This window comes from Leptinotarsa decemlineata, unplaced genomic scaffold, assembly GCF_025532065.1.
Source record: "Leptinotarsa decemlineata unplaced genomic scaffold, Ldec_3_MD MMD2_tig00078346_RagTag_RagTag, whole genome shotgun sequence".
NCBI classification, from domain to species: Eukaryota; Metazoa; Arthropoda; class Insecta; order Coleoptera; family Chrysomelidae; genus Leptinotarsa; species Leptinotarsa decemlineata.
The window spans coordinates 5,267,019-5,283,258 of NW_027412724.1; the positions used below are offsets into that span (position 1 = coordinate 5,267,019).

The 16,240-nt window shown below is 35.2% G+C and overlaps 4 protein-coding genes across 5 annotated transcripts in view; 3 read left to right on the forward strand and 1 right to left on the reverse strand.

Annotated features, from left to right (window-relative positions):
• Positions 1-5,279, reverse strand: part of LOC111513418 (protein GUCD1) — an 83,914-nt gene extending 78,635 nt beyond the window's left edge. Inside the window, exon 1 of the mRNA XM_074185604.1 lies at positions 5,143-5,279. Coding sequence (XP_074041705.1) covers positions 5,143-5,182 — 40 coding nt within the window. The 5' untranslated portion in view covers positions 5,183-5,279. The remainder of the gene's footprint in view (positions 1-5,142) is intronic.
• A 149-nt stretch (positions 5,280-5,428) lies between these two features.
• Positions 5,429-11,656, forward strand: LOC111512247 (transport and Golgi organization protein 2). 2 transcript variants are annotated; one of them, XM_074185603.1, is made up of 5 exons: positions 5,429-5,642; positions 10,225-10,471; positions 10,799-11,014; positions 11,264-11,388; positions 11,448-11,656. In XM_074185603.1, exons 1-4 carry the CDS (start codon positions 5,429-5,431, stop codon positions 11,364-11,366), a joined length of 780 nt encoding a protein of 259 aa, XP_074041704.1. In that variant the 3' UTR covers positions 11,367-11,388; positions 11,448-11,656. The 2 variants fall into 2 exon arrangements, with proteins under 2 accessions (XP_074041704.1, XP_023024109.2); XM_023168341.2 differs by having other exon boundaries at positions 5,507-5,642; positions 11,264-11,362.
• Positions 11,657-13,843: 2,187 nt separating this feature from the next.
• Positions 13,844-14,518, forward strand: LOC141487016 (uncharacterized). Its single transcript, XM_074185714.1, has one exon. The coding sequence runs from the start codon at positions 13,844-13,846 to the stop codon at positions 14,516-14,518; it is 675 nt and encodes a 224-aa protein (XP_074041815.1).
• A 151-nt stretch (positions 14,519-14,669) lies between these two features.
• Positions 14,670-15,293, forward strand: LOC141487017 (uncharacterized). The gene has a single exon (XM_074185715.1). It carries the CDS (start codon positions 14,670-14,672, stop codon positions 15,291-15,293), a length of 624 nt encoding a protein of 207 aa, XP_074041816.1.
• The last annotated feature ends 947 nt before the right edge of the window (positions 15,294-16,240 follow it).

Below are 16,240 nucleotides of genomic sequence, written 5' to 3' on the forward strand. Positions count from 1 at the left end.
TCATACTTTCAACAAATAATAAAATAAAGTAAATTACCCAATTAACTATTGGGTAAGAGTTTATGCAGTCTAGTTTGAGTTCTGTTTCAATTAAATGAATAATATTCAGTCAGAACAACATTGAGCTGAAAGTAATGCAAACATTCAGTAGATCTTATTCCAGTGTCTATACAGCGTCTGTATTTTACATTTATTTTCAACTATCAACTATTTTTCGCATTCACCATAATGTGGCTTACTGCTGGTCTCTGAATAAATATTGTCAGATTTACCGGATAACCGCACATTTATTATTCGTATCAGTATATCTGAATACTATACAGGGTGCCCTGGAATTCCTCTTTTCCTCCCGGGAATGTATAGATGGGGTCAAAATATCACCAGTACTTCATATAACTTTTGATCCTGAAAATGTTCGTTACCAAGTTACGAGCCCTCAAAGTTACGAAATGAAAAAAGTAACTTACATTGAATTTGAACAGCTGGAGATTAAATCAATTTGGAAAAACGTTCTCAAAAAGTTTATTCCACATAAACGCAGTTCTCCAGTGGAATTTGAGGTGTACTGACTTGAACCTTGAACGATCAGCAGCCACAGTCCGTCGCGTATTTCTGTATGTACCGCTCTTGGTGGAATCAAATGTGCCAAGTCACTTGAACACTTCCCGTGAAAGTATCTATGAAAGAGAGACAAATCTCTAACCTTTCTTCGATGCTCCAGGTTATCAAGGTTGAAAGTGATGTTTGCGTCTCCAATCAGGCGGCGGATGACTCTTTTCTGGATGGAATCCTGCAGCTTCAGGGTATGCCTAGGGGCGGAGCTCCATACATGACAACAATACTTCAAAGAAGGTCTGATCTGAGCTTTACAAAGCATCAAAAGTTGCTGAGGTGTGTACGGGTTTCTGGTTCGGAACAGTGTTCCAAGCTATTGAGAAGCAGCCTTTGCAATTTCAGCGACATGATTGTGCCAATATATATTGGTGTCCATTTTAACCCCCAACAAACTTATCGAAGCAGAAAGCGGAATTGTTTGTCCTGAAATTATTATATCCGGTACGGAGACATTTTTATTCTTGGAGAAAAACGATTTTTGGTTTTTGTAGTATTGAATTGAACCTGGTTACTTTCTCACTCCAATTCGAAATCACTTCTAGATCATCATCAAGATATGCAACCTCCTGCTGCCGGTGAAGACCCACCGCCGATGTCCTACAATTCAAATGGAATGACGAGACAAGTGTGCTGTCGTCAACAAAGCAATATATTCTTGGTTTTTTCCAATGAGTCCTTGACATACAATAAAAAGAGAATTGGAGACAATATGGATCCCTGGGGAACATCAGCGTTGATGGTAAAATATTCGAAATTTATCCATCGACGGCCATTTGCAAAAACGTTCTTTCAGGAAACTGGAGAGTCCTACACAAAAATGATCCGACAAGCCATAGCATCGAAGTTTGGTCAACAAACCCTCATGCAACATACGGTCAAAGGCCTTAGAAATATTAAGCGCAACAGCTCTTGACTCTCCATGTTTCTCGATTGCGTTATTCCAAATATGGGTGACATACGATAGAAGGTCGCTTGTTGATCTTAGTTTCCGAATGCCATATTGATAATCACTCAGGATGTTGAAGCCTTCCAAATATTCAATGATATGGTGGTTTATGACTTTCTTAATGATTTTTTTAAATCACTGATAGTAAAGGGACTGGTCTATAGCTATTTGGAAGATTTTTCTTGCCCTTTTTTGGAATAGGCTGAACGCAAGCAATCTTCCAACAAGAAGGAAAAAACCCCTTCCTTTAATAACTTTTCCAGTACGATGACGGCTACTTCATCAGGACCAGACGCCTAGTAAATATTGAGCTGTTTCAAAACTTGCTTGACTAGACGTTGTCAAAAAGTAATTTCCGGCATTGTGGATTCCTGTGTGGGAATAGTGGGTGGAAGATTCGCTTTTACTATGGATGTCGTTGCAATTGAACCATCCGCTTGTGTTAGTGGTGAAATTATAGATTTTGTGAAGTTTTTATTAACAGCTTCAGCTACCGACCAGAAGGATCTGGACCCGTTGGCATTGGCAAGCAGTTTATACCTAATTATCTGATTGTGAAGTTCTTCGCTTTCGTTTATTCTAAGTTTGCAGCTGTTGCGAGCATTAACAAACCTAGTTCGGTTTTCGGCACTGGGATTTTTGCGCCACTTTCCGAAACCATCCAAAAAAAGTTAAGTGTATACATTTGTTCAAACAAGTCTTGACTGACTATCAGAAAAAAAATCTTCCCCTGGCTAATACCACGAAGAGTCAGCGCAGGTGTCAGTGCAGGAATCTTCACAGAATTATTTCCTGTATATGCTGTTGGCGATACAACTGGTGGAATAAATTAAATTTTTTTCGTAGTATATTATTCAATTTGTAGGCAGAATTTGTGATTACAAATGACTGACTAATTAGACTCTTGAGTGGTTTATATTATGCAGGAACTTTTCGGGGTGAACTTTTCACTTTGCCCTTCACTACACTTCAGCAGATTCTCTATTTATTGAGTTGTGTTCATTTTTCAGGTTGTGTAACAATACATTTTTTCATTTCAGATTTTTTTTTCAATTTTTTTTTAGATAACATTCCAGACGTATATACATTACATTTTCATGTTCTTGAATGTAACATGTAAAATACAGTAACGAATAGAATTCATTTTTCATTGATGTTGTTTCACCCTGTATTTTTAATTATCTAGGTGACAGCCGAAACATTTGAACAATTGTTACAGAAACAACAAGGGAGGCTTGAAAAATTTTTTATAGTTAATTACTGAGTGATCTGATTATTGTTTATCAAACCCTGAAAAAGTAAGATGAGCGATGGCATATTCTTAGATATTATTAAGGGTTACATCCCGAGTGCACCAAGTGTAGTTGGTTAAAATATGTGCAAATCTATAATTTTTTAAATTCAAGGTATAATATTTGGATTTTATTTTGGATTACTATACAAAAAAAGCATTTGCTTAGGATCAAAATTTTTAAAATCATAGTATTACAGGCAATTTATAGATTGAGCTTGGTGTACAAGGGGTATATTTTGAATTTTCCAGAAAAAGAAATGATAATAGAAACTAAAAACTTAGTTTCAAAATCCAAATTTTAGGATTCATGTGAAATATGAAAACCAATATATGTTGATTTCCATCGGTTGAACGGCTCCAGTGCATTTAATCGCCGTAAAACTTTGTAAAAGCCACCTAGTCTTTAATTGTTTCATCGTTTTTATGCGTTTTGAGAAATAAAAAATGACACACACAATCCTCGAAACAGTTCAGATATGCACTTTTTGGTATGTTCTTGATCTCTCTCGGCGACTCGATTTTTATCTTCTCAATCGTCGCAGAACGCCGTCCTTTCATGGGTCTCTTCAATTTTGGGAACAGGAAAAGTCGCAGGAAGCCAAATCTGTTATATACGGCGAATGAGGCAAAATTACGATGTTGTGTTTGCCCAAAAAATTATGAATTAGATATTACGAGTGAGCAGGTGCATTTTCGTGATTCAAAAGGCATGAATTGTTTTTCCACAATACCGGACGTTTTCTTCTCCCAAGCGGCGCATAACTTCAACATAATAATTCTTGTTCACCGTACGGCCATGTGGCAAGAACTTCTGATGCGCCACGCCACGGCAATCGAAGAAAAAAAACATTGAGCAAAACCTTGACATTTCATCGAACTTGGGACGATCGGATTTGGATTCGATGTCATAACCATATACCCATGATTCATAACCAGTTATGACCCCTTTAAGCAAATCTGGATCGCCGTTGGCGTCATTCAACAATTCTTGAGCGATGCTCACACGACGATTTTTCTGGTCAAAATTCAGCAATTTTGCAACGAACTTCACTGCCACACGCCGACCGATATGCCGACATCCTCAGTAACTTCTCTAATAGTGCGATTCTCCATAACAAGTTTCTTCACTTTCTCAACATTTTCATTGATTGTTAATGTGCTTGGGCGTTCAGGGAAAGTGTCATCATTCACATCTTCTCGATCTTCTGTGAAAAGCTTGTACCACTTGTAAAAAAATGTCTGTCTAAGAGTACAATCACTATATGCCACTGTCAACAGTTCAAGTGGTATTGAGCACTCAATTCCATCAATGTAAATTCCATGATCCATTTTTTCGATTGCAGAAAATCGCCGAACATGTGAAACACTTCTAACTTTTATGCCTCTCACCAGGGAACTAAACATGCTAAACAGTTGAAACTGTTAACATATGTTCAAGACGAGTGTTCGACTAGAAAAAATCGGTAATCAAATTTGAAAATTTACCTCATTTTTTGAACAGACCTCGTATAACTTCTAACACTACCATATAAGAACATTATGTCTGCGTAAGAAGATGATACTTCCAACAGCCTGATAGCTTAGCGAAAAGGGACTCTTTTTAACTCCATCACAGAGATAAGTGCCCCTACCCCGCACAAAAAGTGTTCTCTTAACGGAAGGATAATAACTTTAAAGGGTTCTCCGTTCCGGAATATGGAGAGAATTCCTGATGAGCAATTGCATCACAGCGTCATAATGCTTCATAATGCTCTTTGAAAATAACTTGATACTCATCAACAGGGGATGGAAATAATATTGCCACTGTGAAGGCGAGGTTTGCGAACTAGTAAGAATATATTAGATTAGTTTAGATAGTGATAAGAGTAGCATAGTGGTAATGAAAAAAAGTAAAATACGCTCTGGCGACGAAGTCTTTTTACAACAGATTCTCGCAGATTCATAGAAAAAAAGTTCACTTCGCATTCATATTCAATAGAACAAGAACCGTTAGGTGGTTAAATTAGAAATTTTACAAATTATACTGAGCTCAAAATTCTATTACGTTACCGTTACAATAGACAGCACGTGAGTTGACTAACTTTGTTAGTTTAGATAGAAAATAAAGTGGTTGTGTTTACTACCCAGTTCTAGGCAAATGACATAGATAATACATTATAAAGTCAATTAAACTGATTCAAATAAACATATAAAGGTATTATGTGAATTAGTAAAAACAATTAAAAGAATAATCTTAATACAAGTGAGTAAATCTCGATATTTCTAAATACAAAAATAGATCACTTACCATTGTTTAAAATTATGCCTTTATCTTTATTACTTGTCATGTCTTGAGGATCAGTAAACCATCTGCACACATTTGTCCATGACTACAACCTTCATGGTTATTTCTATCTCAAACTCAAATCGAAACGTTTGCTACTATATATCTTTGACTTGACCATGAGTCACAGATGTTTAAGTTGTCTGAAGAGGTTATCCGTTGCATTCATTGTCTGCATTGACAAGTTTTCATCTTATAACAGGTGATTAGGATCAACTCGAGATCAACTGTATATTTACATGAAAATTGTATGTTTTTGGAAATTTCATTGTTTGATGTTTGCTCAGGGTTTGGAAGGGTCTATGAAACTAAACTGGGACAACTGAAAATGTGCATTTTGTTTTTGCACGTGGATCCTAATCCCCCCGAGGGACACTATAGATTGATTGTGGCAACTAACAGAGATGAGTATTACAAAAGACCATCCAGGAACGCATTTACAGATGAATCTAATATTGTAGGAGGTAATATTTACAAAAATAATCATTTTGGAACTGTCTCATATTCCGATGCCGTAACTATTGGGATGAACTATTTTGCAGGTCAGCAAATTGTTCTCAGTAAACATTGCGCTTGTAATTTTGTAGGAAGGCTGAAATTATTGCAGGTCCCAGATAAGGAACACCGACTGAAAAAGTTCCCTCCCCCCCCCCTCCCCCCATAGGGTTTAACATACCTTTCCGTCGGCCTTGCAGGTCTACGGAATTTCTTGGAGGATGGGCTTCTAAGATAAGAATCCCGACCAAATCAATCAATTTCGGTAATGAAAATTCCAATCCCCACCCTCCGTGTAAATAAAAGTTTCACATTTTCTGCAAATTTGAAAATAAACCTTGCAGGTCGACAGAAATTCTTGCAGGTTAGACCTCTCAGATAAAAATCTCGACCAGAAAAATTTCCAATCCCATGTGTGAAAAAATTTCACATTTCTCACATAATTGAAAATAAACTTTCCAGGTTGGAGGAAAGTCTTGCAAGTTGGGCTTCTCAGATGAGAATCTTGACCATATTATTTATTTTCGACAAAAAAATATAATTCCCGCCCATTGGGTTGGAAAAAAAAATGTCTTGTAAGATCAATAATAAACCTTGTAGATCGGATCGAGTTTGAAAAAAAAATTAAACTTCTCGTAAGATCAATAATAAATCTTGCATGTCGGCAAAAATTATTGCCGGTCAGGTCTCCCAGATATAAATCTCGACCAGTTTAATCATGTCTGACAGAAAAATTTCCGACCCCCACCCACCGTGTGTGAAAAAATTTCACATTCATCGCAAAATTGAAAATAAATTATTTTCTGTCGGAAATGATTGTTTGGTAGTTTTTTTTTTATCTGGGAGGCCCGACCTGCAATAATTTCAGCCTTTCTACACGATTACAGGTCTGAACTGCAGACCTGCAAAATAGTTGGACCCGTAATAATTTGGATTTAGAATGATTGCTTTATTTACACTAAAAATTTTATAAAAAACTAATCAATACAGTTTATTGTATGATTTTCACTATAGTGAAAATCATATGATAAACTGTATTGATTAGTTTTTTAATATGGATTTTCATCAAGTATCGGACAGTTCTATTCAATTAAAAATTATATATGTGATATCAAACATGGCGGTTATTAAATTGTAATAAAGAGGTTTGAAGGAAACTACTTACACAGGGTAATTCAAAACAATTTTCACAAAGATCATTTGTTTAATATTTTATTATTATTGGACTTATTATAAGTACATTCAACCTAACGGTACCAGGTAATGGTTACCAGGTGTATAAGTAGCAATATTGAAATGAATAAAAAAATCAACATGCGTCAATTTTTATGACGATAGGCTTTACTGTAAAAAATGCATATTCCAGCAAAAATTGGAAATTTTGAGTTTACGAAAGAAATAGTTACAGGCCAATGGAAAAAAGTTTTTTATCATCAGTCTGAGGCAATAATGGATTAAGATAGAGGCTTGTAGGTGCTGCCCAGAGCTCCGCAAAGCTCGGAGCGCCTCGCATTGAAAAAACAAGTTAACTAAAAAGTCCTCCCCTCTTAACTTTTGAGCAAGGCAACATATCAAGAACGGGCAAATTTTACGTAAACAGACATATGTTTTAATAGTTTTTCATGACATAAGCTATACTCTTCACCGAGACTTTTTTTAATGGAAAGGAACATCTTGTGATCCCCCATTTGATAGTACTTCTTTTGTCCAACACTGGTTCAGTTTTTGAAATCAGCAGTTTTATATTCTTTTCAAGAATTTGCAAACGAACAATACAAATAAATTAAAATATTGTTCAACTTACTCCAATTTCTCCCAATAAATATTCAAAATGTTCATTCACTTAATTTCATACATTATGTATTTTTCTAGGGTAAAATAATTGTAAGCTCCTCCGGTTCTATCCACGTATTCCTGAACAGGCTACCTTCAAGAATCCTTACAAAAAATTCAAAGGTGTCCTATCAGATGCTATCAGGATCATTCTAAAAAACCATGTCCACTAATCTACATAATTGTCGTCCATGAGGAGGTATCCCATCTTGCTGAAACGTAGAATAAATTTAAAGTTCATCCATGTTTTCTTGAATTATTTCATTTCTCATAGCCGGATACAATTTTGCTGCGCATCCAGATACAGAAGTTCAACATATGTTAAATAGTTTTCGGATGCCACCTTTTTATTTCGTGAATTGCCTCACAAACATTTCAAAATGTATAAGTAAACAAATTTGTAAACATACATCATTAGGTATTATTATAGTCAGGAAGTGTATGATAAACCTTTTGATTGACGTGATGTTATCGTCATTCGCGCATGTAAATACCTACATGACGAAAAAAATTATAACTCCCTAATTTTGTCTAATTGTGTCCTTATATATAAGGACATTTTCAAACATATACAATATATAAGTTTAAAAATGTCCTTATAGGACGAACCTGCTGTAACGTTAGTTACAAATAAAAGTGGTAAAAAACATAGAAAGTTTAATTTCTCTTTTCTTCATTATGATTTCCTACCACGTAGTAACGGCTACAGCCACCATCAATTAATTGATTAATTTATCATTATCTTTATCACGAACGAGTCTCTGTAATCAGCTGTGATGGCGTCATGGCAACAGAATTCAGAGTGGGACGGAATGAGAGAGTAATACATAGAGAAAAAGTGATTAGAGAATAGAGGAATAGAAACTCGGAGAGGGAAATATAGGTATCACACAGCTGCACGCAGCTATACACTTTTTAGCGGGTAATTAACTCACCCTACCTTAATCTGACGCGCTCGAGAATTTTTGATGATTTTTTTTACTAATCTGATCCTTTACCCCTCACAGGCGGCCTTATATATGGGGCTCATATTTGGTGGAGGTACTTAACCGGGTACAAGGTATCCCCCTGTATATTAATCTGCCGCGCTTTAGTAAATCCTGAAATCCCCGCTTGGGCTCCCACATTATAACAAATCATTAGTTTATACCACTCCAGTGGAAGATTTGAGAAATCAGATAATTGCTGGGTGTAACGCAATCAGAAACGATCCTGGTGTTTTTGAAAGAGTTCGGGAGTCGATGAGGAGAAAACTGGATTCTTGAATCCGAGCGGGAGTAGTCATTTTCAACAGTTCTTGTAGATTAAGAAACATTACATGTAATTTTTGGTAATAAAGCGTTATTGTCGAAATTCTTCTTCGCTCCGTATGTTAGAAACAAAGCACCTTATCAAAAATCATCAAAGGACAAAATATCCTCAGAATAGATCAAGTATATGTTTAACTTCAATAAATAACCCTGATGATATTTTCCATGTAGTTTGTAAGGCCTCGAGTGAGGGTTGGGGGATGTAGTAAATCTAAATAATTGTTTCAGGGCAATAGTACCGCATTCTAATCCTAATATATGTTTTCAACTTGAAAATATACTTTGATAGGTCTCTTATGGGGTTAGGAACTTTAAATAATCGATTTACTCGTTTCAGTGGAATAGTACCGAATCAAATTTTCAATAAGTATATGTTTTACCGCAACAAAGAACCCTGATGATATATTTCCCATAACTTGTCAGCTCTCAAAAAGGTTGTGGTAAAAGGTTGTTATTTGAAATAATAGAATAACTATTTTTATATGTGATGGAATCGGTCGGTACTTGATGAAGATACATAACGTATTCAAGAAACACTTTATTGTGAGATTTTCACTAAACAGTTTTACAAAAATGCAACACGTGATTGGCTATGCAATAACTTCTTCAGGCGTGACTTAACTCTTCCTTCTTAACGATTCCTTATGTTTCATTTTAATTAGTTGTGGATACAACCATTTTAAATTTTTGATCAAGTAGATTATTATTTATGCATTAGAATTTAGAATAGTATGTTGTAAAATATTGACAGAAATCTTCATTAATGATTAATATCACATTATCACGTTATCCCACCCCCTTAGGCTTCATAGTTTATATCGAATGTATCATCAAGTTTTTTTTGCGATAAATACATACATTAAATCAAAAAAAAGTACCTATGTTGTATCATTTCCTGTTATTTAGAGTAACTATCCTCTCACCAACCATTACCTGGTATCTGTTAAAATTTGAGGAATGTGTCATCAGACTTATTTTCTTTTACTCAATAATATTTCAAAAACAGAATGCGGTTCTATTTCATACATAGAATTCAACAACAATTCTCTTCCATGAAAGTGTTATTTCCATTTCTTGCAACCCTTTGAAAAGACGGAATGCAGAGTTGCATCTTATCATGGATGATAGGGGATTGATATTGTTACGATACTCTGTTGGAAAAAATTGAGTGCTGTAATATATATATATATATATATATATATATATATATATATATATATATATATATATATATATATATATATATATCGCTCCGTGTTCTGTGTATGACGTTGCACACTAATGTTTTTCCTTATCAAGGGGTACTAAAATGTATGCATCTTCATTTAAATGTTGTCTACCCTTACTATCATGTACCGTTCAAAAGTTGAGATGATTCTAGATACTGAAAATATGTTTTCTTTCCAAGGGGTAGATTTAGAAAAGGGAAGAGAAGGTGGGAGGTGGCTAGGATTTACCTCTAAGGAGATTGGTGAATCTAAGAAACACTGCCTCTCTGCTCTCTTAAACATTACCGGAGAATTAACTGATAATCCTAGTGGAAGAGGAACTATTGTGAATAATTATCTGGAAACTTCTCAAGATTTTCCACAATATGTGAAACAATTAGGAAAAAAAAGGTTTAATGGATTCAATTTAATTGCTGTTGAACTAAGGTACGGCTTCGTTGTGAAGAAATCACTCATAATTATTTTTTGCTTTCCAACATTTTGTGCTATTGTTTAATTATTGTGAGATTTTTTTGCCAAAATTAATTTAAATGATCTAGCATTAAACTATTTTGTTGTAGCAAATATCTGACCATTCTACCATTTCATTATTCACAAGAGAATTAATTCAAGTAGACAACATACCTACCATTACCTTCTAGAAAAATTGGATACATAGTACTTTTCTCCAACGACTTATTTCTTCACTGAAAAATACTGCTTCAAAGGAGTAGTGTGCACACAATGCAATCCATAAATGAATCTCAATTTTAGTGAAACTGATGTGAAAACTTACCACTATAGTAATACTCCAAAAATAGAATCCATCTATTCTGGAAAACATACCGTAGGATTTGGAAATAGTCCAACATACATTCCTCTACAAAAAGTTATAGCAGGAAGAAACCAGTTTATTGAAATTTTAGACAAAAATCTCAGCAAAGACTGCCTAGAGAAAGAATTGATAGACTTGCTCAAAAATACTGATAAGTAAGTAAGCTGTATGGTGTTTCAGAACTGAATTATCAACTGGTAATTTATTATCGGGTTTTATAAGGCCGTTTTCATTTGAAATTCATTAATCGAAAATGTCCTCTTGAGTTGAGATATCAGATAATTAAAATTTTGGAAGACTGCTTTGGAATACCTGATGGAATTCAATGTGCAATTTGAATAAATGAATTTCAATTCATGAATCTTAACTTGTGTATATTGTATACAATATGTTTCATTTTGTAGACATCTTCCAGATTTAGAGTTACAAAAAAGACAGCCGGTACTTTTTGAATCTCTCAGCTCAATATTCGTCAGAACCGACCCTCCAGTTTATGGAACCAGGTAGTATTTTCCAAAAATTATTACTGGTATATAACTCAGTGATTTTGTTGTGTGAAACAATGTATTTGATTGTGATTCTTTTCAGGACTCACACCATAGTATTGATTGATTATAACTGGAATTTGGAGTTCATTGAGCATACTATGAAGGATCCAATTGATAACTTCAAACCTATCTGGATCAATACAAGAATTGAATCAAAACTTTGACAAAATATTATCTAGTGTTCACTCAATATATATAGAGTTATGTTAACAAGAATTTTAATAAATTTACAGAACAATTCATAAACAATGAATTACTCATTATTGAAACTTATCTAATGTTGAAAAACTAAAAGAAAGTTATCTGAAACAACTACTTTCACCTACAGATATTAAACTGAGCAGAAATCAGTTCTTTCGTAATTTGTATACTAAACATTTTTGAATGAAATGAAAACAAATCTGAGAAACGCTACACAACGTAATAAATAAAAAAGTATCGATATAAAATACCGCATTCAAGAATTGTTTTTTCATCTCAAATGAACACTGTATCTGATAGAAACATCGTGTGAATCTGTTGAAGATATGACAGTGTGTTGCATGCATCATTTTTCTACTTGTTTGATGATTATTATACAAGTGCACTTACAATCAGAAATGTGTATACAGTCGACAGATAAAATAATCGCTCTCTCAATAAAAAAGTTATATTGAACAATATATTTTCAATTTGGTGGGATGACAGATGATATATACATATGCAAAGACCTGAAATCTTGGGTGAAAAACTTTGATGCCAAACACGGGACAGAAACTGGAATTTACTCTACTAATGATCAATTTTCTAGGCGCAAGTATATTCAATGTGTAAGGAATATTGATTTGGGTTCTCAACGAAATGAGTGGGTTAATATTCTTACAAGCAGCCAGGATTCACTCGGACTATCAATCTGGTTTGAGAATACCGTGAGGAACGAAGGAACTTATGCACAGGAATAGATTGACCTTGTACTGAATGCCAGAATACTCGGGAATCAAAGGCAAGAAAGCTGATAATAGTGCTACACACTATAGTTGATCCAACATGATGAATCTCAAAAGAAATAAAATATAACAAACAATTTTATAATGCCTTGAATGATTAGTATTTTCGATAGTAACTTTTAGTTTAGCATATCAATGTACTCAAAAATGTCCTTATATCAAATGTTGAATTTACACCGGAAGGATGTTCCACTCGGACCAATCATCAGTTCCAGAGATTGAACCACTCATAACTTGTCTAGATTCCTACTTCCAATCATTCAATCTCTGCAAAGAAAAACCTCATCCTTTGTGAATAATTTAACGCATTTTGTTTTGTTACTGGAGGCATTGAAATTACAGAAAAAAAATCAACATTTCTGTCGAAGGAGCATGATGATATCAAAAATGAAATTGAGATGTATAAACTACTCAAGGGTCATATATGGTACAACAACAGCACCTTTCTTAGCATGTAGGAGCCTTCATCAAATTGCTTGCGAAAATGAAAACAATCATCCAGTAGCCGCTGACATAATCAAATCAGATTTTTATGTGGATGATATGATATGATCACCGTGTTAGGAATCACACGTTGAAAGGTAAGAACTCGTTAATCCTTGGCTCGCACAAGTTTCGACTTCTGAGGGTTGTCGTACGTAGGGGTGCGACAGCTGGTTGACGGAAAAACAGATTTTAAACAGATTTTTTTTAAACAGATTTGCAACTGAATCAGAGGCAATTGAGAAAACCAAGCAAGTGATCGGTATGCTCAACAAAGCACAATTTCAGCTGAGAAAATGGCGAAGCAACAGTAACAAGGTATTAGAAAGAGTTACAAATGAAATATCAAATGAGTTCATGATGGCAGTTAATCCAGATGCTATGATGAAAACATCGGGATTGTATTGGAACTCCCAACAGGACATCTTCCAGTTCGTTGTATCAAATGCAGAAGTTTCCATCAACATCACAAAAAGATCTATTTTATCTACAATGGCTAAGCTTTTTGGTCCATTGGGTCTAGTTGGATCGATTATTACAAAGGCCAAAATAATCATGCAAGCAATTTGGAAAAATCACGGCACTTGGGATGAGCCAGTCACTATAGAAATACAGGTTTCATGGAAAAAATATCTTAAAGAACTCAACATCATCAATAAATTACACATTCCGAGAAAATTATCGAATTATCAGAATTGAGCTACATGGATTTTGCGACGCATCACAAGTGGCATATGGTGCCTGCATTTATTGTCGAACAACAGATGTCAAAGGAAATCATTCTGTTCACCTACTCTCCTCAAAATCGAGAGTAGCGCCTTTGAAGCTTATCGCTCTTCCAAGACTGGAGCTTTCTAGTGCGGTACTTCTTTCACAACTTCTACATAAAGTAAAAAATGCAATGAAAATGCCATTACACGCAATTCACCTCTGGACTGACTCAATAATTACATTAGCCTGGATCGCTATGGCTCCAAGTGAATGTCAAACATTTGTGGGCAATCGAATAAGTGAAATTCAGAAATTGACGTCTATAAAGATGTGGCGGCACGTAGCAGGAACAGATAATCCAGCTGACTTAATATCCAGAGGAAAATATGCCAGTGAAATAATTCACAATTCATTGTGGTGGAATGGACCTTCTTGGTTGAGCAAGGATGAAGGTTATTGGCCAAAACCTCTGGAATATCATTCAGATAATTTTTTCAATATTACAGACCTAGAAAGAAAGCAAGAAAAGACTTTTGCTCATTCAGTCACGATTGAGTCATTCATATTCCAAAAATTCTTGTCATTCACTCGATTGCAGCGTATTACAGCATGGTGCTTAAGATTCATTTCGAATGTGAAGAATAAAGAAAAAGTCTCAGGAAGGCTTTCCGTAGAAGAGCTAGAACTAGCAACTATACAGTTAATCAAAATAGCCCAACAAGCAGATTTCTCTCATGAAATCGCACATTTGGTTAAAGGAAAACAACTTCAAAAAACAAGCAAGATTCTAGCCATGAATCCGTTCATTGATGAAAAGCATCTCCTGCGAGTAGGTGGAAGAATTCAAAATGCAAATGTTTCTCCTTTACAAAAACACCGGTATCTTTTATCTCCCAGGCACCATCTCACTCCTTGTTCTCATCAAACATGAACATGAAAAACAACTCCATGCGGGAATACAAACTACTCTTTGCAACTTGCGTCTCAGATATTGGATTATCTCAGGAAAAAACGGCGTGAAGAAGGTTATTAGATCATTTGTCAGATGTTTCCGCACATCCCCAAAAACACATTGGCAACAAATGGGAAATTTACCTGAGCGCAGACTCCAAAAAACCACACCATTCAGCACTACAGGAGTAGAGTATGGTGGTCCAATGTACATCAAAGAGAGCCATAGACGAGGAAAGGTACAGAAATCCAAATGTTACATAGCAGTTTTCATTTGCTTTGTGACGAAAGCCATCCATATCGAGTTTGTGTCAAATCTAAGTAGAGAAGCTTTTTTAGCAGCTTTTCGTCGTTTTACTGCTAGAAGAGGAGCTTGTAGGCATTTGTATTGTGATAATGCCACAAATTTCCAAGGAGCCAACAATGAATTGAGAGAGTTATATCAATTTATCCTAAATCAAGTAAACATTGAAGTCATTGCTAATGCATTATCCAAACAACAAACAACTTGGCATTTCATTCCCCCCAGGAGCCCTCATTTTGGTGGATTATGGGAATCTTCCATCAAATCCGTAAAAAACCACATCAAAAAGGTAATAGGTGACACTCTGTTGACATTTGAAGAGTATGCTACAATTTTGTCACAAATTGAGTTGTGTATTAACTCCAGACCAATAACCTCACTCTCCAATGATCCATCAGACTTAAATCCTCTTATTCCATTTCCTGTTTGGAGACTCATTTACAGGAATTGAAGAAGCAGATTTTTCCAACACCAAGACGAACATCCTTTCTCGTTGGCAGCATCTTCAAAAAATGAAACAGGATATATGGAAACGATGGCAGAAGGAATATCTCTCATGTCTCCAGCAACGGACAAAATGGAAGACAAACTCAGCTTACATCATGGTGGGCGATCTAGTGTTAGTGATAGACAATTCCATAAACGGTAAGTGGCCTCTAGGAAGGATAATAGAGGTACACCCAGGTAACGATAATTTAATTAGTTATCATTCAAGTGAAAATCTACACAACTTTAAACGAGATAAATGTGAAAAATGTCACTAGAATTACAACTGACTGAAGCCAGGAAATGAGAAATAAGTGATTTCTGTAAGATTCAGTTTCCACAGGAAAAAGCAGGTGTTTCAAATAGAGTATTTTTTCGTTTATCTATCAGAGAAGCTTAAATGTGGCAGACATGACACCTCAGCAACTTTTAATGCTTTATCAAGGTCAAATTGTATCTTTGTAATATTAGATATACAAAATATCCACCTCTAAGCATACCCTGAGGCTGCTAGATTCTACCTTCTCCACTTGATTGGATACCCAAACATCACAAGCAACCTCGATAACCTTAACCAACAACGAGAGTCGATATTATTATTTAATAAACTTCATCGATATGTCAGATAAGTCAAGAGAAAGATAGTCTCCAGATGTTATGTGGTAAGAGTAGTTTCTAATGAGCTCGGTTGTCGTACAGCAAAAACCATTTACCATGCGCTAGTTGAATCTGAGATACGATAAGGTATACCATCTAGGAGAGCATGCAATACAACTCTTCTCTCTTTCGTGATGATACTGCAGGCTATGAGATGTTTGTCTCGCAGGAGTAATTAATCAAAGATTATTCAATCACTTACAATTGGAAATGAGGTCTGCAAACCTAGGCATTCTTCAATTTGAAAAGAGTGGA

Excerpts from the sequence above, each read along its gene's own strand:
- LOC141487016 (XM_074185714.1), top strand. The coding sequence starts at position 13,844 with ATGGCTCCAAGTGAATGTCAAACATTTGTGGGCAATCGAATAAGTGAA.
- LOC141487017 (XM_074185715.1), top strand. The coding sequence starts at position 14,670 with ATGGGAAATTTACCTGAGCGCAGACTCCAAAAAACCACACCATTCAGC.
- LOC111512247 (XM_023168341.2), top strand. The coding sequence starts at position 5,507 with ATGTGCATTTTGTTTTTGCACGTGGATCCTAATCCCCCCGAGGGACAC. Across the intron at positions 5,643-10,224 it reads TGAATCTAATATTGTAGGAG|GGGTAGATTTAGAAAAGGGA; the intron begins GTAATATTTACA and ends TTTCTTTCCAAG. Across the intron at positions 11,015-11,263 it reads TTGCTCAAAAATACTGATAA|ACATCTTCCAGATTTAGAGT; the intron begins GTAAGTAAGCTG and ends TTCATTTTGTAG.